The sequence below is a fragment of the Elgaria multicarinata genome, chromosome 10, assembly GCF_023053635.1.
Source record: "Elgaria multicarinata webbii isolate HBS135686 ecotype San Diego chromosome 10, rElgMul1.1.pri, whole genome shotgun sequence".
NCBI lineage: Eukaryota > Metazoa > Chordata > Lepidosauria > Squamata > Anguidae > Elgaria > Elgaria multicarinata.
In genome coordinates this window covers 32,244,127-32,270,270 of record NC_086180.1, presented here as the reverse complement: position 1 = coordinate 32,270,270, position 26,144 = coordinate 32,244,127, and the positions used below count along the sequence as shown (strand labels likewise).

The following is a 26,144-nucleotide window of genomic DNA, read 5'->3' as shown; positions in this document are numbered from 1 at the left end:
CCTTTTTGAACTACCTAGCAGGTGGACAATATGCAGGTGGCGCAAATATCCAAAAATTGTTTACTTTTCCCTGGAGAAAACTTTTCAGGTCTATGAAATACATTGGGTTACTTAATGGATTAATGTTTTTTACCTTTTGTGGGGTGGGGGTGGGTGGTATTTCTCATCATGCATCTGAAATTTTTAACATTCTGTCAAAACTACATTCTACATCACGTTACATGATCTCCATAAATTTGAGATTCTCTTATAAAGAGAATGTCACATTGGGGGATGTCACAAAGCAAAGAAAAATCATCATCATAATCAGTTTCTAAGATATATTAATTTCCTGTATGCTAATGCATCCTAGTTAACTTGCAACAATAGAACCAATACAACAAAATCAATACAAAAATAGCCATGAAACCCTTAAATCACAAAAGGTGATCTTATCCTTCCAAAATACTATTTTTCAGAGAATAGACTGGCCCTGTTCAGACAACATGCTAAACCATGCTGGTTAACCACAAAATGGTTCATTTATTGCTACAAAGTACCAATATGTATACAGTAATCTCACAGATGAATATATTTGCTTTGTTTGTATGAACACAGGTTCATACAGATGAACATAGAGGGATCCGTATATGAACACAGATCCACCAAGTGGTAGAAATATGTAGGACCAAATATGTTATAGTGATCGTTGACTCTCCACTGAGAATGAAGAGGCTTTAGAAAGCATTTATGACATACTGCATCTTATATATACAACACTCTGTATCACAGAGTGATAATGTAGCACAGAAGCTAAGAATGCATTGTGTAAAGTTGCTGGTTCAAATATGACCTCAGAGATGAGCCCACCATGCGTCTACTGTATCTTCTTAGCTACAGTCCTGCTCCACCCAACATCACCACTTTGTAATATGTAGTTAATAATATTAATCTGTTATAAGGAATATTGAGATAATGTACAGTATGTGATGTACTTTCGTCAGTTGAAATGCACTATAAAAGTATTTTATTTTCTTGTTGATCGATGCCATGAAAATGTATTTATTTATTTATTTATTACATTCCTATACCGCCCAATAGCCGGAGCTCTCTGGGCGGTTCACAATGGATCCCAATAACAAATGCAGTGTTATTACAATGCTTGCTAATGATTGGAAATTAGGCAGGTTCCCGAAGCATTAATGCTAGTATTTTCGGGCTTCTATTAAGTATTTTTGGCTGGGGGTGGGAGAAACTGAAAACATGCACAGGCCAAATTCAAATTCAGTGGCATAAATCAGTGTTAGGCATTCCATAAACACGTACAAATTGTTTCAGAAAAGAGGGGATATCAATGAAACACAAAGATGAAAAAAGTTTTGTGCCTCACTCCAAAGACTCTTTCCACAGTACCTGTGTCACTAAAGGCTTCCTCATCAGTGAAATGGTCATAGTCAGAGTGTTTAAAAGCTGCACAACACATAAGTTAATTTCAGAAAAAAAGGGCGAAGACAAAACAGCTAACCCCATATATTGGAGTGGAAAGACATGCCATTACTATGCAACCAAGAAAGACAAATTTTATTTAATGGGAACGTGGAAAGGTTGAGGGAGTAAGATATTCATTTTCACATGGTAGATCAATCTAAGGGCCAAACTAGACGAGTCACTGAAGAACTGTGGTCCGACCTCCTATCCCCTCAATTTTTTTTTTTGATAGCAAGTATGTGAGGAGCAATCAAATTGAAGGTGTGATAAGCCTTTCCCCTATGCCATTTTTCACAGTAAATCATAACCCCACAAATTGTTTGCTCCACTGAGGAAAATATACAGGTACATTTACATTTTTCCTAACAGGGAAAACAGCACAGGGTACACACGTGTGTGTGTGTGTATGTGTGTGTTTATGTATGTGATTTACATTGAGGGGGAAAGGTAAAAGGAAAACAGTTACCTCACCACAGCTGCTTTAAAAAAACATTTAAAGAGATGAGAAATCATAGCAAGGTGTCTGAACATTGGTTCATATGGCTCAGTACTATATACAATGACTGGCCATGGCGCTCTAGGATTTCAGACATGAGTCTTCCCCAATTCTATCTGGAGATGCCAAGGATTCAGTTCATCTTATATAAACCACCCAGACAGCTTTGGCTGTGGGGCAGTATACAGATATAATAAACAAAATTAAATAAAAATCTGGGACTTTTGTGTACAAAAAATGTGCTCTGTCCTTGTGCTCTTCATCCCTATCATCAATCTCTGACTTCTACTTCTTTGCTAACATATCCTTAAGATATAATGTATACATTCATAGATATCGATGTATTTTCTTGTGGTTTTTTTAAGAAAAAAAAACAGTGGAGAGTTAAGATGATGAAAACATCAGCCATTTCCAGTAATATGTAGTTGTTTGAATCAAACATTTTGGATTAGCCATTATTTTACCACCTCCTATAAAATTATCTATGATAAAATAAAATAATAAAATATTATTTTCAAAGTACAAATATTGAAGAAAACAGTTTGATCTATGGAGCCATGTAGTCTATGGTGGACTCACCTTCCTCATCAGAAACATCCAAGACTTCAGTCATAGTCTCAGGTACATTGAGCTTGTGTTTCTCAGTTACAGTCTGCAGAGAAAAAGAGAAGTCAATAGGCTGAACAGAACATATTTAAGTCATACTTCAGTCTGTTCTGACATTTCAACTATGCTTTGTAGTTCTCTGATTTTTTTTCTGTCCACAAAAGATGTTCATTGATAAAATTGCTACAGTAAAGATATCCACTTGTGCTGTGATGAGCAGCAGTTTCTTCTAGCAACTTATTTTAAGTTTTAAATGGTTTTAGAACGTGTGTTAATTGGTCATACATGCAAAACATCTCCAACTTTTGGTGGCAGGCTGGGTTTTAAAATGAATTAGGTAATGTCTACAGAAAAGCTTTAAGAAGTTGTAGGAAACACATGGAACTTATTAAAGCTATAAAACATTTTAAAATGAAGCTTTGAACAATGAAAAATATTTAAACTGAAAAAAGATGTTGACTTGAGCAGAACATCTGATAGATCCGAACCTAAAATATCACATCCTGTCTTATAGATCAGATATGGCTAATAATTTGATATTTTACATACATAGTTTTCAAATATTTTTTTCATTTTATTAATACTGTAGCATATTGTTTTCTTAAATTGTATAAAATTACAATCAAAATCTGTAAATAATGTGGAATAATTATACATTGCATTATTATTATTATTATTATTATTATTATTATTATTATTACTACTACAATTTATTACCCGCTTTTCATTATAAAATAATCCCAAAGTGAGGTACAACATCAATAAACCACAATATCTACTGATAAAACAGGGGAGAACAAAAACATAGATACGTTTACAAGACACAGCAACATAGATTCCATCAAACACCTGGGCGAACAAACAGATCTTTTGTTGGCACTGAAAACTTGTAAGACTTGGTGCCAACTATGTATGACTGAGAAGAGGGTTCCATAGTCCTAGTTCCTGTACTGAAGAAACCCTCTGGGGTTGCCATATATTGAATCCCAAGCGAATGTGCCACTGTGAAGAAAGCATCCCCACTAGTTCTTAATGTCTGGGCAGATACATAAGAGAGAAGGTATCCAGGTCCTAAGTCATGTGGTGCTTTATATCTTAACACAGGCACCTTGGACTTGGCTCAGTAACTTATTAGCAGCCAGTGCAAGTCCTTCAGAACTGGTGTTGTGCATTCCCAGTAGGCTGCCTCACTCAACAGCCTAGTTGTGGCATTTTGCATGAGATACAGCTTCAGCAACAGCCTCGATGGCAGCCCCACTAAAGTGCATTGTAATAGTCCAATCTTGAGGTTACCAGTATAAAGGATCACCCTGATCAGGCCACTTCTGACCTGGAATAGCCATAGCTGGGAAAAGGCAATCCTTGTCTTTTCAGGATTCAACCTCTGCTTATTGGCCCTCATCCAGCCCACTACTACGTCTCAGCATTGGTCCAGGGCCTGTACAGCCTCCCCTGAATCAGATGATACAGAGAAATAAGAGTTGGGTATCAACAGTGTACTGAACTGAAAACACTTTACTCTGAATCTTCTAATGACTATGCCCAACAGTTTCATATAGATGTTCAATGGCACTGGGGGCAGAATAGAACCCTGAATGATGTGAGTTTAAGTCAAAAACATCTGAGCGGCACCAGGTTGGGGAAGGCTGGCGCACAGTTTCCAGCCTAGTGCACACAGTCCTTTTTGAAAAATGTAGTCCTGCTGATTCAGAAAGGGGTAAAATAGCAAAGTGTGTGTGTGTGTGATTTTTTAAAAAGCTCCATGCACAGTAAGCTGTTCTGTGTGCATGCTGTTGGATCGGACTAAAAAGATATATGGCAGCAGTGAGTTTGCAGAAGTGTGAGATTTACACATGTAACAGCCCCTTTAAAGACTTTCCCTAAATAGCAACATCCTGTACTGCATCTAAAGCTGTGGTTCAAAGGGCTCTTGAGTTTAAAAGACAACTTGCTAAGGAAGCTACTATTTCTAAAAGATTTCAAAAAACCCACTGAACGTATGCAAGCTGAAGCGATTCATTAATACATACATCTGCCAATGTTAAGCACAGAATTAAGCCTACGGGAAATGACCATGAAGCTTAACAAACTGTGATGCTTAAAATAGAATCTTTTCCTCATTTATGGTTTTCTGCTTTTCTATAAATACCAACATTCTCATCACTGCCAAATGTGTGGATCACGTTGGTGATTCAGTATAAAGAGGAGTAGTTTTAGTTTGGGAAATCAACTCCCCGTGGCTTCAGTTTGCTCTCTTGGAGTGCAGGCATTAGGGATGAGAGAAACTATTTTAAAATATGAACTGATTTAAGAGACTAGCAGTCTGCTTTTCAGTCGTGTGTGCATAATGTGTGCTTAAAACTCACATGGCTTTTCTTTTGCACAACCCAGAAAGTTTGTCTTTGTTAGAAAGGTCAGATAACAGCAGGGACTCCAAGCCCGCAGAGACAGATTAAATGCACACTGCGGGACATATGTTTCCAACCTCTTTCCTTTCAGTGGCAAAGAAATGAGTTCAAACCCACATTTGAACAATGAAAAACGTTGATGAAATGATGAAAAACGTTGATAAAATGATGAAAAACTTTGATACTGCCTGCAAGTGGATAGAAGGTAAAGCAAAGCTATATGTGTAGCACTAACTAGGAGACAAGAGTGTGTGGTGTAGTGGGTAGAGCATTGGTGTTTAGCTGTCTTCGAATTCCCATCAGCAAATCTGGATCTGTCGCACTTTCTCAAGTAAACTACCTCAATGATGATAGAGTTGAGATAGCACTATTATGCCTCCTCTGAGCTATTTAGGAGTGCAAAAAATAATAGATAGGTAGGTAGATAAAGACTTCTTGTTTTTACACACTTAAAACATGATACAAAGATGAAGCTGAATCACTAAGAACTAAATTCCAAGAGTTAATCATACAAGCCCTGTTTTATGGGGCATTTTTTTTCGAGAGACAAACCAAATAAACTGGTTGTATTACTGAGATAAAGAGGATATAACTTTAATCCAGGCTAATGGGAAACTTTCAAGACTTGTGGATGCATTATAGCATCTTCAAAACCATGGTAAATTAGTTTTATCGTTGCCTTGTTACCCTCTGTCCCATGGCATGTTGCAGTTACCCATGTTAAATTTTACCTCTACCCACTGCTAGTAAATGTAGTAAAACTTTCAGTGTATAGCAACCCCAGGTTGTAACCAATAAGCAAACAAGGGCTTGTGACTATGAGCTGTGTAATATTATAAAAACTGAAAACGGGTTTAATAAGTAATTCTTATTTAAAGATATGGGGGAAAATGCACTATTCCTAGGCATCATATACTGTAATTTCTCTTCCAAATGTCTCCAGCCCAAATCTAATAACACCTCCCCTTTCCTTTCACCTTGTGAATTGATTCCTTTAGTGGGAGTTCACAGTACAGCTGCACTGGGATCCATGAGAAGATTAATTTTAACTTGGAAGCCAGTTGCCTCCCATGTGACACCTTTAACTTTTAAAAAATACAATAGCCTTCAAAGAGTAAGCAAACTGGAACATTGTTCTAAACCATCCATCTTTATAGTATATAGGAAACCATGAGTTTCAGAGTTCCTCTTGGTGAAAGAAAAGAGGAAGCGTCTTTTCGATGGTCTACTGCAAAATCCTAGGCAATGGTATTCTCAGACCTGATCAATACCTTGGTCCTCTTCTTATTATCACTGGCTGAATGCACAGGAAGTATATCTAGAGTTGACTCAGTTGTAGGAGTTTGAAAGAAACAGTGTGGGCCGTCCTACCAACCCCTTGATGGGGCTCCATTCCTGTTTGTTTGGGGATTGCTAATTTAGGGGTCTTTAGTCTTCACCTCCAGTTGACCAACAAGATAATGATGATAGCAAGTTGTGGGTTTTGTTTGTTTGTTTTTTGTTTTAATGGTAGCTTGCCTTCATTATACAAACTTTACCATTGTAGGAAAATGTGGAAGCCTCATGAACATCCAATCCACCCTTCTGAATTTTGCTACTTCTGGTCCAAGACTGGTTGTTAATTGGGTCTCCCTCCTTATTTCAGAGCTAGGCCTAATCTACACCTGCCATTTATCCCAGGGTGGTCATGAGGTCGTCCCTGAGTGTCCAAATGATGCACAGCTGATCCCGGGGTGTTCCGGGGACAAGCACTCAGTTCTCCTGGGATAGCTGGGACTGCTTTTTTCCCATTTTTCCCACCGTCTCAGGACCATCCTGAGCTCTGTGGGCAGTGTGGCTCTCCTTCCTGGGGTCCTCTCTCTTCCCCATGAGTAGCAGGGCTCAAGAAAAGGACATGGAGCTGTGTGTGGGGAGTCCGTGGGCATCGGGGGTGAGCATTTTTTCCACCTCTGAGATGGTGCTTGGCATCTTCCAGTGCTGAGTTTGTTGTGTGTGTGTTTTTTTAAAAAATCTTACCTTTGTGCGGGATCTCACCCACGCAATTGTGCAAATGTCACCCCGGAATGTCCCTCTTTACTTCTGGGACAACTTGCTGGCGTGTAGTCCCAGAAGTGGAAAACTCCATGATCATCCCTCCCCACTCCCCAGAGGGCTGCAGGTGTAGATGATCCCCTAGTCTCCATTAGAGGCTATTCCGTTATCAACTGCTTTCAAATCAGCTTGATATTACTACAGTCTGCCCAAAGGAAATGTCCAATGAGGGCATAGAATAGTAGTTTACAAAATGGTAGCAGAAATTATTGGTGTTGGCATTTCTATCAAGTATTTTTATATATGTATGAACCGATTAACAAGTAACTTTTATAAATATTCAGTGCACATCAGGCTTCTTTTGGAGTCTTTTTTGCCCAATTCGAATCATTCTCCTGCCTACAGCTCATTAATAAAGCATAGCTCACTCTATTTATAACTTCAAAATAAGACATTTGGTTCCATCTTTCTCAGCAGATATCATCTGAGGCTTACTGACATCATGGAATGTAAAAACAAGATTGCTTTCACTCAAAGTCTCTGGACATGTTTCTGGTTTCAGCACCAATCTGCAGTCTGTTGAATTGACAAGATCTGTGCATGACTCTTGAATTTCTAGTCTCTTATTGGATGTCAAATGCATACTTAACAAGTAATAAGCATTGCTTAATACTTTAAGCTGAAATGACACATGTTTATGCACCAAACTGCATAAATGTCCATGCTCCGGAAACTGAATTAAATTAGACACAATGAAAATCACTGAAAGGTTCATCAGTCTTTCAAGGTAAAAAAAAAGTTATATATTTCCTAAATAAATAAGAATTAGTAAGTATTTATCATTGCTATGCATACTATAGACAGGAGACCTGAATTGGAAATTATGGCAGTGCTTTGTGGAACAACCCTCTAGTCACTAGAGTCTAGTAGCAGTAGAGGACATCACACATAATTTAAGGGTGGCCCTCTAGAAGTTATTGGACTACAGTCCCTATCATCTCTGATCATTGCCCCTGCTGGCTGGGGCTGATGTAGATGCAGTCAAACTAGGGATGTCAAAGAAATCTGCTTGGGGGGTGGAGTTCACCAAGCTTCCTGTGGTTTCCCCACACACACACACTTCGGTCCGTTTCCCACAAACTGGCCCAACTTGATCTGCATTGAGTTGGGCCAGTTCATGGATTTTCCGTATATATATATATATATATTTATTTGCAGAAACAGAAATTTGAGGAGGTGCAATTTGTGTAAATCTCTATTTCTGCAAACACACACACACAAAATGTGTAACGTGGTCTGCAAATTGGAGCTGAGTCGGGCGGGCAGAGGAAGTCTGTCGAGCCCAAAAAGGGCTGGATTAACAAGCAACAGACATCCCTAAGTAAAACATCTGAAGGGTCACAGGTTTCCCCCTCCTGGTATATGTGTGTGTGTGTGTGTGTGTGTGTGTAGATATATATCTCACACTAATTTCCCTAGTACCAACTACACTTGTGCTATTTTGTACATTAGAAATACAGAAAATGATAATTCTCTGTATCTGCTGATATTTTCCTTGATCTATATAGGAAAAGTGTTCCATAGCCTCTTAGACCCCAAACTACACATTACATTAGACATGTTTTCCCACTTTTTTATCTTCTTTTACTAGTGGGGGTCTGATTTTTATTGGATCCCCCACACCTGGGGGAAGGATGTTTAATATTTCCCTCCCCAGCCCTGCAGCTACGGGGTTTAGAAAAAAACACCCCCACTGGTATCAACGAGGGGTTTGTTTTTAAGCCCCACAACTGTGCATACAAGTGGGGCAATTATCTGTAAAATCACTGGGGAGAGAAGTATTAAACTTCCTTCCCAAGGGCACAATAAAAATTGTAACTCCCCCCACAACTGTAAAAAAAAGGGGAGGGGACAAAAAACATAACACGTACTTTGGCTCATAGACAAGCAAAGTACAAAGTAGCAAAGACAAATGATGCAGAAGTGAGACTAATTGTAGATATCCCAGCACTAAGGAAATCTTCAGCACTCAATTATAAATTGACACAAATGAACTTCCAAGAATAAGACTTCCAGTTTTAAATAGACAGCATGCGGAAATGCCATGTAAATATGATTAAAGTATGAAATTATAGCTAATTTGCATTCTTTTACTCAGCTAAGCGATGCTGATAAACCTGCTGTGATTGCATGTGTTTTTCTATATGAAGGGAATGTGATTCACATTTCAAGTTTCTATTTGGGAGAATGTGATTCACATTTTTACATCAGAACCATTTCAGCCTAATCCAAAAGCCCGTTAAACAAGAAAATCAAAAATATTTTAGTCCAATAAACTTTGCTGATAGTAGAACAGTTTAAATACAAGGATTCGTCAAAACCTGTGGACCAAGCTGAGAAAGTAATGCTAAGCTTAGTGACAAGTGGAGTCATTACCAGCCTAATACCTGTGCTTATTTACTGTATTAAAGCCTTACTCTACACCAAAGACTGATAGAAAATGAGGAGGCCAAGTTCATGGAATAATAACTAAAGAACTGGCATTAAATCTAAATGCAACTGTTTCAAGATGAAGCTAAGGCATAAAAATTACACCATATCTCTGAATATGTGTTATACCATTATTAACAAAGCTAACATTTCCACAACTAGATGTGTCCATGATTCCAAGCCTGTATACAAAAACTGAATTACATTTGCAGCAATTATCTTTTTCAATAGAGAAAAAAGAAAGAAAGAAGAATCTGAAGTAACTCAGAATGAAAAAAAAATGAAGATAAGGCTGCTGCTACTCACAGTTGTGGTGGTAATCACTTCTTCAGTTACAACCTTTAACGTATCAACCACTGAGATGTATCCCAGACGCTTAGCAATCGCTAAGGCAGTGTTGCCATTCTAAAAGAAGAAAAGAAGGAGAGAATGAGAATGAGAGAGAGGATTGTGATATGATCCAATGAGATCACACCCTGCATGGAATGAGCCAGCATTTCCATCCAAAACAAGGCATTAGCTTAGGAAAATCACTGTGTTTTACCATTAAATCTGAATCTCTTTTTGCAACTTTCCTCAGACTATAGCTCCAATTACCATGGTAACAAAACACTCAGAACATCTGCCTGTTGCACGTAATAAAAATCCACTGCTTTTAATAGTTTAAGCCACAACTTTCTATATCACACTATATAAAATTTTGCTTTGTTGTAGGACTTCCTGTCTAATGTTGCAAATAAGCTTTTAATTGAGAGTGACTTATATAATTAATACTTTAAAAGGTTTAGATCGCAATCCTAAACAGGAGGACACCTATTGATGGAGCACTCTGATCTCAGTGGTTCTTTCTTGTCCAAAGCCTTGCCGGGTTCTTGTCAGCAGCAGGGAAGGAACAGCGGAAGCATTTTTTGCCTCTCTGTCTTCCTAGAGCTTACCTAACTTTCTCTCTGTGCTGGGGCATGGTGGGTTACTGGGAGGGCTTAGGATGCCTAAGCATTTCTCCACTCTATAAGGTCACAATTCCTCAGAGTGGGAGCCACTGCAACCTCTAAAGTGAATGGGACAAGCCCCACCCCACCCCAGGGGGGGCAGTCTCTAAAGACAGAAAAAAACACTTCAAAGCCGAAGCTCTGTGTAAGAGCTTGGAGGATTTTTTTCTGAACAATCCTATAGCCCCTGGGACACAGTCTAGGGCCCATAGAATTGCTGCCTTAATTTGTTCACCACTTTAAAGGTCATATAACTTACATAAAAACACAAAACCCAGGCAAAATGAAGCAAATGGGAGTTAATATTTTACATTTTCTGAAATATATAGATTTTATTTGCTTGTTTCATTTGTATACCAACCAACAGCTGAAGCTCTAGTTGTGGGAAGGGGAGATGCTAGACAATGCCTGTTTTTGTTTTGTTTTTTGCAGGGAGAGTTGCACCTTTGTGATATACAGACTGATACGTCTATTCTTATCTTTGAACTTACTTTAAAGAACCAACTTTGCTTCTCTTACCTACATGTAATATTTCAGATAATCTGGAAGTAACCTCACTGAGGTTACGAAACATTCTTCCATTTCAGTTTTCAGGTCATAAGTAGTACTTTTGGTGTTAATGTAAAATATTTCTCAAGAAAACCTAAACTGTGGAGAAATGTTCACCTTTTGCTCCTGTTAGCTGCCACTGTTTACCAATTCTGCTGCTGTCTTCTCATTCCTTGATTAGGCACACTCGCTGGACTGCCTATCAGGGATCGCATAGAAAATGATGCTATACAGCCAGTGAGATTTGCCTCTGCCAAAATGTTAGTGAGATCAATGACTCTTGGATCACTCACATAATTAACCTCAGTCAACCAGGGTTCATGGACCAATCAGAATTAGATCTTGATACAAGAAGCCATTCAGATTTGGCCCTCTGTGGACAACCCCAAGGGCAAATTAAGCAAATTCAGGAAGCATTACTCTAAATAAGTGAACACTTCCACAAACTTTCAAAGCAGCCACCAAAAAATCACTGGAAATGGAGTGGTGTAAATGTCTATGAAAAACAGGTCTTCACCAACATCACCTGCCACTTCCAACTTCTCTATCTCTTCCAAGGCTGGCATCCCAACTACTTTTATGCTATCCCCTTCTCACCTTGGAATTCTCAAGCTTTGCTTCAATGTAATTACAATGTAATAACCTGTAGGGGTTATCAAATATGAATATGGCTGTGATATAACTACTTTTCCAGTAACCATTACTTTGGTCACATTGTTGCATTATATTTTCCCCAACTCTATGTTTCAGGCAAGCACCGATGGAACATTGCCATCAGTACAATTATATTCATACCCTATACTTTGAGAAACTGATACACTGAATAGACAACAATTATTGTGACACAACCAATCAGCAACCAAGCTAGGGTCATAAATTAGGTGCAACTCTTTCCCTACTATGCTGGGTGGTAATTACATACATGTTTTCCTGTGATTAGCCTAAAAGACAAAACTGGATATTAAGAGAAAATGACACCATAAAATAAAGGGTTATGCATCTGATACCAGCTGATTAATTAGATTTATTTTCTGATACTAGAGACAAACAGTATTGGAGTGAAAAGAAAATTATTGCAACAGTTCATTAATACTTTTCAGGCTTACCGCAGTGATTGCATTTGGTTTGGCTCCATGTTGTAGAAGAACATTGATGATGTGAGTGTGTCCTTGTTGAGCAGCTTGGTGAAGGGGAGTATACCCATTCTGTAATTAGTGGTAGTTACCATATTTAGAAAAGAAAGAAAAAACTCATTAGAATATATATATATATATATATTTACATTCTATATATTCCCCTAGTAATAAATGGGCCAAAGCTTATACAATAAAGAAGGTGTTAAGTAAAGTCTAGACAACCATATTCTGTTTTCAGCATCTCTCCCTGAGTTCTGCTGGCTGGATTAGAGTGGCCACCGCCAGGAGACTCTGTAGTCGCCAAAAATAACCAACTCTGTGCGACAAAATAGTTAGCATGACACGATAACCAATGGTTATTAAAATAATTAACTCTGCACAGCGTTGGTTATTTGCATTGAATATTATTCAGATACACTGTAAAACTCAAATTCAGCAACTTGATCAAGTATGCCAACCCCATAGCAAATCATATTCTGTTTTCATTATATAACAAAAGGAATGTTGAAATTCAGATACTGCATCTATTGAAATTCATATGAGACATTATCAATGCCTGCTTCTCACGTGCATACATGTTGCCTCATACACAAACACATTATTAATGGCCCTGGGCTAGTTTTACGGAGCATTGCATTGTAGAATTGGCCAAATAACCAACCATGGTGTGAAAAAGTCTCAACAGATGACACAATAACCAACCATTGATTATTTAACCCACCGTTGACAATTTAACCCACTGTTGGTTATCATGTCATATGAACCCAGTCAACTACAAAGTACATATTAACATCCTATACTTGCAAAATAGCAAAACAAAAGAGGGCGCAATGAACAAATATTTACCTTTGTCTTAGCATTGACATTGGCTCCCTGCTTCAGGAGAAAGTTGACCATCTTGATGTTCCCATAGTGACAAGCCACAATTAATGGAGTGTAACCCAGCTACAAAGACAGAGACCAAAAAAGAAATGTGAGTAATGACTATGATATTGCATTCAAAATTTCTTTTATTTTTTTGAAAGTTACTGTGTGATATACCTTCGTCTGAGCATCTTTGTTTGCCCCATGCTTTATCAACATATCTGCTACATTCACTTTATCTTCTTGAGCTGCTAAATGTAAAGACGTCAGTCCACTCTGAAAATTAAGTATAAAGAGTCCTTTAGGAGCATTATATATGAAGGTAGGTCACAACATTTGCAACAGCTGAGCCTTCTGAGCCATCATCAAGGGCAATCCAACATAAAACTTATTACAATAGTCCAGCCTCAAAGTTACAATGGAATGGATGATGGTTGCTAGGTCTGTAGCTGAAAGAAAAGGCCTTCTTATTAAGTGGTGCTGACAGAAAGCTGGCCTGGCCATAGGTACAATCTGGGAACAAGAGTGAATGCATGAACACCCCAAGGCTGTGAGCAGAGTGATCAGAGGGGCTGAATTCCATAAATAATAGGAGTTATACATTGCTACATGTCTACTCAGAAGTCAGTAATATTCAGTTCAATTGGGCTTACTTCAAGGTAAATGGCTATAGAACTGCAGCCTTAATCACTTCAAAGTCAGAAAGCCTAGCAATGATAATGACTTTCGTCTTGGCTGGATTTAATTTTAGTCTGCTCACACATAGTCATTCCCCATTTATGGCTATATATGGGAGAACACCAAGACTTTAGAAATGAACAAGATGAAAAGCTGAGGTAAAACTGGATATCGTAAAAGTACTGATGGCATTGAACATCATGCCCAGTGATCTCATGCACCTGTGGAACAAAGAATGTCCTGTGACAAAAATGAAAAATTGTACATCCCCACCCCTGGGGACTTCCCTGCCAGGAGCAAGTTGAACCATTCAAGAGCAGATCCCCCAAAACTGGCCAAGTCCCAAAGTCATGTCACCAATATTTCAAGTTCAGATGTATCAAAACCTGAAACATGAATGTCTTCAATGGAGTATAAATGAACACCTTGAATTGAGTATAATTCCCCCAAATCATCTTTAGTCGGCGATGTGGGGCCACAAACATTGTCTTAGCACCTGACCAAAAAACAAAGCAGTTGGTGTTTTAGAAAGTTGATGATACCCTGATATTTTGTTACATATCTGCTTGTTTTTGCTTCCCTACATTAAACATATATGACGTGTTACATTTGTGTGTAACATTATCCCTTCGTTGATTTTCCAGATGGCATTAGAAGAATTTATTCTCAGTAGGAAAAGAGCATTACCTTTGTGGCCACATGAATATTGGCTCCTTTCTCCAGAAGCAAGTTCACCATGTCAGCATGACCTTCCTGTGAAGCCAGGTGAAGTGGAGTCACTCCTTGTTTGGTCAAAATATTGGTTTCTGCTCCATAATTCAGCAGGGTTGTGGCTATCTGCATCTGATTCTTCTTCGCAGCAATGTGTAGAGGAGTATATCCATTCTAAAAACCAGTTGCCTTTTGTTAGTATATATTGGTAATTTCTGTTTTCTTTCACTATAAATACCAAGATATTCGTTCTCCAAAGAATGCCCATTATTGTATTATCCCTACTGACTCTAATGCTTTCATTTAAGGGGGAATATAATTCAGCAAGCAAGAAATCAGCCATGTATGCTTGTGTCTGATCACAGCAGCAATTTATGGCATATTTTTCTGACAGCAGTTGGTATTGATACCTTCAAAGCTCTTCACATTGTTATGTAGCACAACTACATCACTCTTATCAGTAGCCATTACTTATTTGTACAGCACCAAGTACATTGTTGGTGCTATATAAATAAATAATAATAATAATAGCCGGAGATTTCCCCCTTAAAATGTCTATTCCGGTTAGATTTTATACAATTTTAATGCATCTAATTATTCATAAGAATAATCATCATCCCCAGACAGCATGGCCACGGGTCAGATGTGGTAGGAATTGTTGTCCAAAACATCTGGAGATTCGGAAGGCTGATCTATACTGTCAGAACTTCCAGGAAACAGTCTTGAATGAATGGAGAATCTCACCTTGGCAGTAGCATGGGGAGAAGAACCTTTCTCCAGCAACAGTAGCGCCACCTTCTGGTTGTCATAATGAGCAGCAACATGGAGGGGGGTGAGGCCGTTCTGGAAAGGGCGGGTTTATGTTAAGGCATTAAGTGATGGTTAGCTCTGTTTTAAGCTAATGTTACATTACAAAACAACGTATAGTACATAGGAAGGAATTAACCAATAAAAACACAACATAACATTTAACTCAAGGTGAATTATTTCATATTAGAAATGTTACTTAGAACATAAATGATATTAAACCAATAATTAGGTAAAAGGGCTTTGCTTTAAAGGAGAATAAGCTATTGAATTAATTTAAATTGCCTTAAGTTATACATTTTAAAACTCTAACCATATTCTGTAAATTCCAGGCTAGCGAAACTAAATACGAATTACAAAGTAGTTCCATCTTACTTAGGGGCCCGGAAAAAGAACAACTTCATAAAAATACACTGCTTTTGTCACAACTGACTATTTGAGAGCCATTGGGCCTGTTCAGACAACATGTTAAGCCATGGTTAAGCCACTAACCCTTTTGCAGCAAATGGTTAGTGAGTGAGTTTAAACCATTGTTATGTAGCCACCATGGTTAGGAATGGTTCACATGACACATTGGCTCAGTTCACACAACACATTTCTCAACAATGGTTTTAGAACTCCATGGTGGAGTTGTTACACCATGGTTGAGAATTGTGTTGTCTGGAGAGAAAACTGCACCCCACAGTGGAGCTTTTTGGAAAAACACTCGATCCACCCTGAATCTCCACGCTGTGCAGAGGAGAGTTTCTACACAACAGTTGTATTGTGTGGAGAGTTCCATGGCATTTACTCTTGAGTTGAGTGGAGTTTCCCCACTGGCTACAGAGTTCCCTGGCAAGAGCAGTGAAAGGACTGAGTGCCGCTCTAGGAGAGTTGACTGCATTGTTTTTTCGCAGGGATACCATCAGGAGGACGTGGGGTGGAGAGAGGGCGGAAGAACTGTCAATCAGACATTGTGTTGACTTTTATTGCACTCCATAGGAGGCCACAGTCACACAATGATGGACTTAGAACATGTTGTGTGGTGAGTACCCCTGCAAATTCAACCATGGAGTGGAGTTTTCCCACTGCATTGAGAAATGCCATGTGTGAACTGCACCATTAAGTCATGGATCACAAGACACGCTAAGCTATAATGTTTAGCGTGTCATCTGATCAGGCTCAGAGTGGTGTTGTGGTTGGACTGGGACTGGGAAGACCAGGTTCAAGTCCCCACTCAGCTATGAAACTCACTGGGTGATTTTGAGTCAGTCATTGCCTACCCTACCTCACAGGTTTGTTGTGAGGATAAAATGGAGAGAAAGAGGATTATGTATACTTCCTTGGGCTCCTTGAAGGAACCTTGAGTGGAATTATTTGTAACTATATTCAGGGAAGAATAATACATTACATAGGACACAGTCTACTGCTGAAAATGGCAGCCTTGTGTCAAATTCCCTTCTCCCTCAGTGTATCGGGTATAATTTGCCCTGATATCATTCCCTGCTTCCCTTGCACTTCATTACTGCAGCTGGTAGGGAAACAATGGGCAAATTAAACTAGACATTGATATGTGACCACCATAATCCTATCAATACAAGGAATTTGTGGCCTAAATCAACACTCATGTCATCCTTTATCAGGGGATGAGTTAGGGTAATCACTGCTATGAGAAGTTATTACTAGAACTGTCTATATTAAACAACTGCCCATAGCAAATGCAGATAGTACAAAGAGTAAAAATATTATTTGCCCTGATAATAATATCATGCTCTGATCACCTTGTCTGGATTAGTGCAATGCGTTACACGTGGGGCTGCCTTTGAAAACAGTCTGGAAAGTTCAGCTGGTACAAAACAGGGCAGCACGTTTACTAACAGGGACTGGCCAACGAGACCACATCACACCAGTCCTTTTCCAGCTTCATTGGCTACCAGTCCAGGTCTGGGCCTGATTCAAAGTGCCTAAACAGCTTGGGGCCAGGCTATCTGAAGGAACGCCTCCTCCCATATGTACCTGCCAAGACCCTAAGGTCATCCTCAGGGGTCCTTCTCCATGAGCCCCTGCCAAACGAAGTGAGGCAGGTGGCTACCAAGGGGAGAGCCTTCTCTGCTGTGGCACCCCAGCTGCGGAATGAGCTCCCTAAGGAGGGTCGCCTGGTGTCTACACTATATTCTTTCTCAGCATTTTAACAGTCTAGCAACTTAATTTTAACTTTGCTATTTTAAATTTGCATTTTAAATCTGTATTAATTTCTGCATTGCTGCTTGATTTTATCCTGGTTATCTTTTTATCCTGTATTTTATATTATGCTTTTATTCTGTTTGTTTTATATTTTGAATGGTTTTTATGGTTTTAATTTTTGTAAACTACCCAGAGAGCTTTGGCTATTGTGCAGTATAAAAATGCAATAATAAATAAATAAATAAATAAATTTGCTGTCATTACATTAAAAATGGTCTGTATATTTGAATGTGTACTTATGTAAATACTGGGAGCAACCTCAATACCAGGTTCTCTAGCAATGAGCCCAAATATCTTGGTTACTGGTGATTTTAGCTTAAAACATTTCATCTAATTCCTACCTTTCCAGCTGAATCAGGAGATGCACGACGCTGCAACAGGAGTTTTGCCACATCTAGGCTTCCATACTTAGCTGCCACATGCAGTGGAGTGAATCCCTTCTGTAAAATGTACAAATGGAAAACCAAAGTATGAATATAATCTTAAGGTTTGCACTTTTTTGTTATAAAGAACTCTCAGTGCAATAACAATCAAAGAACAATAATAATCATAAGCTCTCATAGGTTCATTAAATATTTCTCAACATACAAAAGATGTTTTTTCTTAAAACAAAACAATCCGTATAGCATAGGATTCAGCATTAGACTATGGGTCTAGCGTGATGGAGGGGTGAGGATCTCGCGAGATTGTTATCACGAGATCTCCCCCTCTGCTTACACGCAGCACACGACAACCTTGGAGGAACAGAACATCGTGCCCGCCATTTTGTTTGCTTTTTCCTTAAAGGAGTAGAACACAGGAGCGCTCGTACACAAATTGTACATTTTTTAAATTTAAAACAAATTTTCCACTCCCCCCACCCCACCCTCGATGAGCACAGAGCTCTGTGCGCCATGTGCGGGTCCCAGCTCCTCACGAGTGTGACAAACCGTGACGCACACCCACACGTCCTGAGACCGCGGAAAAAGCAGGCTAAAACTGTAGGGCCATATCCAGGGGAAAGGGAGGGATCCCCCCTCCCTGCTCCTGGGATCCCCTGTGCATCATGTGGATGCACAGGGACGATCCCGGGGCAATCCCCTGGATGCTGCCCCGTCTAGCCTATGATTCAGAAGGAATGCATTTACATTTTTGTGAAAGATCCCTTCACAGACTCCCCTAGATGCTGCATAAAATTTCAGGCGTCTAAAAAGCAGTCTGTGGATTTGTTGAGAGAATGTTCAGGACAAAATACCAGGTATGCACTAGCAGCACCATTTCACTTCCAACTGCATTCCATGCCACAACTTATTGCTAAACTTGATGGCTTTTAACAATCTACTTTCTTCACTAAGGAGCAATGAATGCAGCTATTTAAATAGGTCTAAATTAAGCAACTCTAAACAATTAATCATCTGAATATAAGACAGTGCAAAACAGTCACAAGCCCAGCAACTTTAGTGGTGTTAATAATCATCTGTCTATGATCAAACACTTTTTGCTTTGTGTTGGTTTGGGGAAAGTCACATTTACAAATTGGTCATCTAATGTGAACTACAAGAAAAATATGTTTATAGCTCTACCAGATTTCGCTCTCCTTTTGCAAATATCAGTTAATTATAAATAAATAAACTTTAGAATATTAACCTTAGCAGTACTATAGTTCTGTGGGGTACATTGCTATTGAGCTTTTCTACACAAGCTGCTGCATCTACTTTCTGTTTTGTTGCAGAATTGAACACTACACAAGGAGCTTTTCCTGCTTTTCCACTACATAACTTCTAGGTGGCACTGTGGTATGGCAGAATAGCACAAATACACAAGAGGAAATCATACTTTCATTCACCATCAGAACTAATACCCTATGTTCCCTGCTTTAAAAAAAAAATCATGGAAAATTCTCTTTGAAAAGAGAGGTGAAACTGGGGAGTCACACCATCATCTAAAGAACCAATAAGCAACAATGTGTAGGGAATGATGAGCACACAACAAATGCCACTTGTAGAAAAGCTCATTATTCTCATTTAGGGATGGACAAATTATTCTATGGCCTGGTTCAGACAACACGCTAAACCATGCTGCTTAACCACAAAATGGTTAAGGTGGTTAAGCAGCATGGTTTAGCATGTTGTCTGAACCAGGCCTATGTCTAATCCATATCATTTTCATATGTGTTAACTCATAATCACATTTCTTACCTTTTCTGCAATATCTTGCCCTTTTTCTTGCAATATCTTGTCCTCACTGACATTCACATTTACATACAAATATTATATTTAAAAATACTCATTTTGAAATGCATTTTGATACTTCATTGAACTAAGGACTGTGCACATTAGTCTTGGAGATGCAAATGAGGTCACTTCATATTGGAATTCATCACTATTCTCATTTTTTTACAGATGAAGAATTGCTGAAGCAAACTAAAATAGTGACTTCTCAGAGCAGGGACCTGGTCTTAGTTGACTCACTATTGAAACTTCAGATTTTACCTTGGTAGCCAAAGAGTGTGCTGCACCCGCCTCCAAAAGAACTGATGCTACATCAACTTGACCTTCTCGGGCAGAGATGTGCAGTGGTGTATACCCATTAGTAGTTGCAGCATCTGGGTGTGCCATGTGTTGCAACAACAGCTGGACAATTTCTGTTTTACCCAAGCGAGAGGCAATATGCAGTGGAGTCTGTTCCTCCTACAACTCAAAGCAGGGAAGAAGTTAGAACTGGGTTATTATTTCAAAGGTGAAAGCTTCATCCCAAGCCCAATTTCAAATAATTATAAATATGTAATATCCCCCCACTACAAATAAATGCATAAAAAGATCTCGAGTAATGAAAAACTCTTCTTAGCATACCCAGAGACTCTTCTCCTTTTATTAACTCCTTTTATGAAAACACTTACCCTTGCTCTGGCATCAACCAGAGCACCGTTCCTCAGGAGGCAACGCACCACTTCAACCTGTCCTGCACGTGCTGCCATGTGTAACGCAGTCTCGCCACGCTGGAGAAAAACAGATGTTTAAAATGTGTTAGTTTTCTGAACAAAAACCCTATTACTTTAATTCATATTGGTCATAACCTAACATAATGGAATCAAATCTTCTCCTCTTAATATTTAATAATAACCAATATAAAACTTAGTTAATGCAGGTTGAATGTACCCGTTCCCTTCAAGTGACATTGCTGAGAATCTCTCTCCTATATCTATTAGGAAGAGGCTAGACCAACCATGGAAGCTATCAAGCTAATAATTGCAATTGCTGCATGAATAATATAAACTGTCATCATCATCCTTTTATTAGTAATATTAGGTATTATGAACTTAACAAAGTGCCTGGGAAGAAAACTATTTCTATTTGTACTGAATTAAAATGTAACCTGAAACTACAGTGTCAGATTTAGGATGTAATCCTACACTAAAAATATGTACCTGCCCGGACCCTAAGGTCATCTTCAGGGGTCCTTCTCCGTGAGCCCCTGCCAAAGGAAGTGAGGCAGGTGGCTACCAGGAGGAGGGCCTTCTCTGCTGTGGCACCCCGGCTGTGGAATGAGCTCCCTAAGGAGGTTCGCTTGGCACCTACATTATATGCTTTTAGACGCCAGGTGAAGACCTTTTTATTCTCCCAACATTTTAACAATCTATAAATTTTAAATAACATGGTTTTAAATTTGTAATTTTGCATTGCTGCTGTTTTTATCTGGTTGAGCTTTTATATTGTATTTTATATTATGGTTTTATACTGTTGTTTTATACTTTGAATGGTTTTAATTTTTGTGACCCGCCCAGAGAGCTCTGGCTATTGGGCGGTATAGAAATGTAATAAATAAATAAATAAATAAAAATGTGCTGCACGGAGAGCCTCGATACACTGGAAAAATTTGAGATATGTATTCGCCACTAGAATATGCTGGCATAAAGTTGCAGATATGCCAGCAGGACTCCTTGCCAGCACACCTGCACTGCTGGCAGAACGCCACCAACACAGCAGCCAAAACTGGGTGGAGACATGGATTGATCAGGGGAGGAATGAGCTTATGCCAAATTCTGTGTCCTTCAGACCCAATTGGAAGTGGTATAGAATTTGAAGGCATATGGGATCAAGCTATTTTCTTTGAAATGCCTCTTTATTTCCTAATCAAACTTATATACACATAACTTTGTTCAGATAAACAAGCACTTATTTTTCTAGTTATGTCTGCTAGTACACAAGCGTCTCATTTCTTAAGGTTCATAGAAACTGAAATTGCTGAGGATTTTAAAATATTAACTAAAACATTATTTTGCTGTCTTGAGGTTAAAACCATTTTGTTAAGATGGACAGAGGACCAAAAGAACAGAAAAAGAAGCATTTCTCATTTTATATGTATTTATGCAAGACTGGTTTTACAGGAAGGGTTAATAATGATACCAAAATGTGACCTTTGGATAAAACGCACAGACAACTCAGCAAGACTATGATTACAGAAATCTAAGCCATACTCACAATGTTAGTGACATCTGGAGATGCTCCATTCTGCAGCAGAAGGAGAACTATGTTTAAATGGCCCATAAATGCAGCCACGTGTATTGGAGTGAGACCCGACTGTGAAAGAAAGCAACAGTAATTTTACTCCTCTGCACAGCACCTTTAGGGTCTTCCTCATTTATATAAAAGGAGTGTGTGGAACTAAGAGAAGGAAAAAAAATAGTGGGGAGAGATGCTTCTTTAGGAAATTTCTCTACCTCTGTTATAGCTTGGATAGAAGCCCCGTATTTCACCAGCAGTTCCATGACTTTAATGCGATTTTTCTTGCAAGCAATGTGCAGTGGCGTAAAACCATTCTGTGCAAAAGACAATCACGTTAGTCAAAGCATGCACCCTCAGTTCTCACACAGTGTTAGATTATCAGATTTCCTTCGGTAACGTCAGGTTCCGAGATACTGAAAAAGCACGTTCTCTAGGGCTAATTTATTCCTACTGCACACCAGCCCAAAACAGAATGGGTCATGTCTGCCTTGAGAAAGTAGGTCCCATCTGCAAGTTAATTTGTGTGGCACTTTTCACTATTTTTTCATGACAAGCGCTCTCCAGTGTAACTGAGGTATATTGCACTGGAGAGTGCTTGTCATGCACATATGTTGCAATCCCACCATATGTCAAGAACATAACCATGCTGGTGGGGGCTTGATCTCATTGGGATACCCTTCAAAATCATCACACTGAAATGGCTCCCATGCTGCTGGGTGTTATGTGTGCGTCCTATAGAAGACATTTTCTCATTACATCTCAATACTTTTCTACACATTATCCAATTGATACCAACTTTTAATTAGAATAATAGCACATAAAGTTGGAAGGGACCTCTGAAACCATGCTCAGTGCAGGCTTTGCATTGCAGGGAGCAGCAACGCATCAAAGACAGATGGCCATTCAGGCTCTGCTTAAATGTCTCCAGCAAAGGAGAACCTATCACCTTCCAAGGCAGTCTGTTCCACTGCTGAACAACTCTCACAGTCAAGAAATGTGCTTCCCTATAGTTTCCACCCATTGGTTCTAGTCCTGCCCTGGGGAGCAACAGAGAACCATTTGGCATTTTCAAAATACTAATGGATAACTCTGTCCATCAATACACCCAGTATTTTATCATAAATGCTTTCCTGTTGCACAGTCAACTGGTAATTCTACACATTGGGTGAGAACTTAATTTGACAGTGCTTAAATAGAAATTATTGCTAGAAATATGACATTATAGCAAAAGGCTACTGCTCAGTTAAATATTGAGAGAGCTTATCTGATCTATTCATACACAGAGTTGTATTCACAACCTGGTGAAGGACAGAGCCATAGATGGCAAATAACAAAGTATGCCATTTTAAAAAAAATCAAAATATTAGCTTGATTTGAATGAACAGAAGAAATCCAACAGAAGAGAGGTTTCCCATTTTTTGTAGTCATCTGCACCCCCAAAAGCCTCTGTAGAGGGTTGGGGACCCTCCTGAACAATGTGGGGTGGGATGTAGGGGGCTGCAGGGGGAGGTGTGAATTGCACCAAATCGGGCAGAATTACTCCAGCAAACCCTGAACCATATCCCAAATTGTCCAAGAGACAATTTGGGGGCTACAGGAATAAGGGGGGAACAGAAAACTTCCTTAAGTTAACTTACCTTAGGCTCCAAGCTATTGTTAATTATTAGAAGAGTAAATATCAGCCTTTAAATGTCTTTAAAGCATATTATTGTTGGCTTAATGGTGCTTTAATGATAATTTGGAGAAACAAATATGTTGCGGAGAAGGAAGAAAGAGGTGTTATTCATCAAATATGATGGTATCAAAATATCCAATGAAAGGGCTAAACTGAACTCCCATGAAATTGCTGGTTCTTGTGATGGGGCAGGAGAATTTTGGATTCCCCCCAAAATGGAGAATGCAATTTGCAAGTTGGAAGGCCCAAAAAATTGCAAATCATTCATGTGTTGAATGGGAGGGAGGCATTTATTGTGGAAGCTGCAGATTTGTTTTGTTTTGCTTTCTTGCTTTCTTTCTCAGTTAAAAAATGCTGCTTGCTTCAGTGGTGCCATCTCTCTCTCTCTCTCTCTCTCTCTGTCTCTCTCTTAATATTTTAAACTTTAAAAGTGGAGCATGTGCCACCAACAGTGGAGCTAACAGAGCTCCAGTTGCCAGGTTTCCCCCTCCCAAAATGCCTGCATGGATGCTCATGGTGTGATGCTAGGGGCATTTTTGGAGAAGGAAACACGGTGGTGGTCAGAGTCCTCTCTAGCCACCAAATGCTGGCATATTTGCCAGTTTTTAAACACTAAATGCTCAAAAATAACAACACTGTTGGAAACAGCAGCATTTTTAAACTATAAAAAAAGGAAGAAAATATGGTAAGGAAGGAAGTGGACAAGGTAAGCACCCTCTGCCTTGAAATAATTTGCAATGTTTTGACCCCAATCCCTTAAACCATTCATAGTGTGAAAACAATCGATTTCTCCCAACCACTTCTCACCTGTAAATGGGGATGGTGAACTGGGTCAGTCCTAATAGTCCCTATGATTCTCACACTAGCACATTCTACACTACAATCTTAATAGCAATGAATGTGCTACCTTCAAGAATTGCATTTTCCCTAGATACAAAATTTTGTGATTTGTGTGCTAGAAAAATGCAATTTTCAGCGACAGAAGCAAGACATGCGAAAACAAATGTAATCCATGGAAAGGTCCTTAGAAGTCTGCAAAAATGTAAATGATATGATGGAAACACATGGTAAAAACCCATTTAAGAATAATTTACACGTATTTTCAAATCTATCTCACAATTATGTATTAAAGGCTATGATCCCCAGTTTTTAAATTATTTCATAATTAACTCTGCTGAACACAGGTTTATTTATTGTGTTTATAGTCCATGCTCCATTCCAATTATGCATCTTTCAAAATACTGGTATGAACCAAGTGTATTTCACTAATCAGAATCTACGACTGACAGTACAAACATATACAAGTCTACTCAGCTGTAAGCTCCACTGAGTTCAATGGAACTTATTCCCAAGTAAGGGCGTACAAGATTGCATCTTGGAAGATCTATAGCTTCTGTTTCCGAACTTTCGTGGACTAAAAAAATGGAACATTTGCAGAAACTGAAACAAAGTTCTTATCAGTTTTGCATGGTTGTTTTCTTCTTGTTTTTATGTGAGTTACCTATTTGATACAGAAAATGGGAGATTTTGAGGCAAGTGAGAAATAAGAGGAATTAAGAGGCACGACTATAACACTGGAATACTCTGCTCTTCAGATTCCAAAATTAGATCAAATACCTCAAATACGAAATCAGGTGCTAAGAGTGTCATGTTTTTAATAGTCCAGCCGATACATCAAAGTTAATGTCATTGTCTTTGGATCTTGGACTTAAAAGATTTACAGCAGCATGAATCGGCTGTAACATTATGTTAAATATATATCTTTAAGAATAGCCTGCTCATAATTCTGAAACAAAATACTTTATACATTTTTTTGCCCAATTCTTTCATTTCAAACCTCAGAAAAAATAGAGGTGGGATGGGGAACCCTTTTCACCCCAAAATGTCCCTGTTTCCCCCCTTCTTCTGGACCTTCACAGCTCTAATTCTAATTTTTAACTCCTTCACAACAATAATTCTAAATTTTATCTGCCTCAATGATTAATGCAGGTAGAGTGAAGAGCAATTGAATGCTGCTTTATTTGGCTGGATTCTCCCCTCAATGGCTAAATAGCAGGGGAAAGATATTATCCCTCCTGCCAACCTACTTGAAACCACTTACGTTGGACAACTAGCTGATGTGGCACTAGTCTCTAATAATTCTGTTGAAGGTACATCCATGTTACCTGGCATTTTGTTACTATGAAATCATACAAGTGTATGAGTGTGATATAAAAAAACGTTAATTAAAAAAGGTGAATTTGTTATTATGAAAACCAGAGAACAGGGGCCATATATTCTCTCTTTTCTGATTCAGTTAACTAACATAGAATCATAGAATAGCAGAGTTGGAAGGGGCCTACAAGGCCATTGAGTCCAACCCCCTGCTCAATGCAGGAATCCACCCTAAAGCATCCCTGACAGATGGTTGTCCAGCTGCCTCTTGAATGCCTCTAGTGTGGGAGAGCCCACAACCTCCCTAGGTAACTGATTCCATTGTTAGAGAGAGCGCCTTCTCCCTTACTATCCTGCCCGATCACTGAGGTCATCA

General features: G+C 38.9%; 1 protein-coding gene across 1 annotated transcript in view; it reads right to left on the bottom strand.

Annotated features, from left to right (window-relative positions):
- ANK2 (ankyrin 2) overlaps positions 1-26,144 on the bottom strand; it is a 169,248-nt gene that overhangs the window by 69,134 nt on the left and 73,970 nt on the right. Inside the window, exons 12-23 of the mRNA XM_063136104.1 lie at positions 22,155-22,253; positions 21,916-22,014; positions 20,334-20,432; positions 19,927-20,124; positions 17,797-17,895; positions 15,170-15,268; positions 14,402-14,599; positions 13,214-13,312; positions 13,019-13,117; positions 12,143-12,241; positions 9,805-9,903; positions 2,543-2,615 (exon numbers count right to left, since the gene is read on the bottom strand). Coding sequence (XP_062992174.1) covers positions 2,543-2,615; positions 9,805-9,903; positions 12,143-12,241; positions 13,019-13,117; positions 13,214-13,312; positions 14,402-14,599; positions 15,170-15,268; positions 17,797-17,895; positions 19,927-20,124; positions 20,334-20,432; positions 21,916-22,014; positions 22,155-22,253 — 1,360 coding nt within the window. The remainder of the gene's footprint in view (positions 1-2,542; positions 2,616-9,804; positions 9,904-12,142; positions 12,242-13,018; positions 13,118-13,213; positions 13,313-14,401; positions 14,600-15,169; positions 15,269-17,796; positions 17,896-19,926; positions 20,125-20,333; positions 20,433-21,915; positions 22,015-22,154; positions 22,254-26,144) is intronic.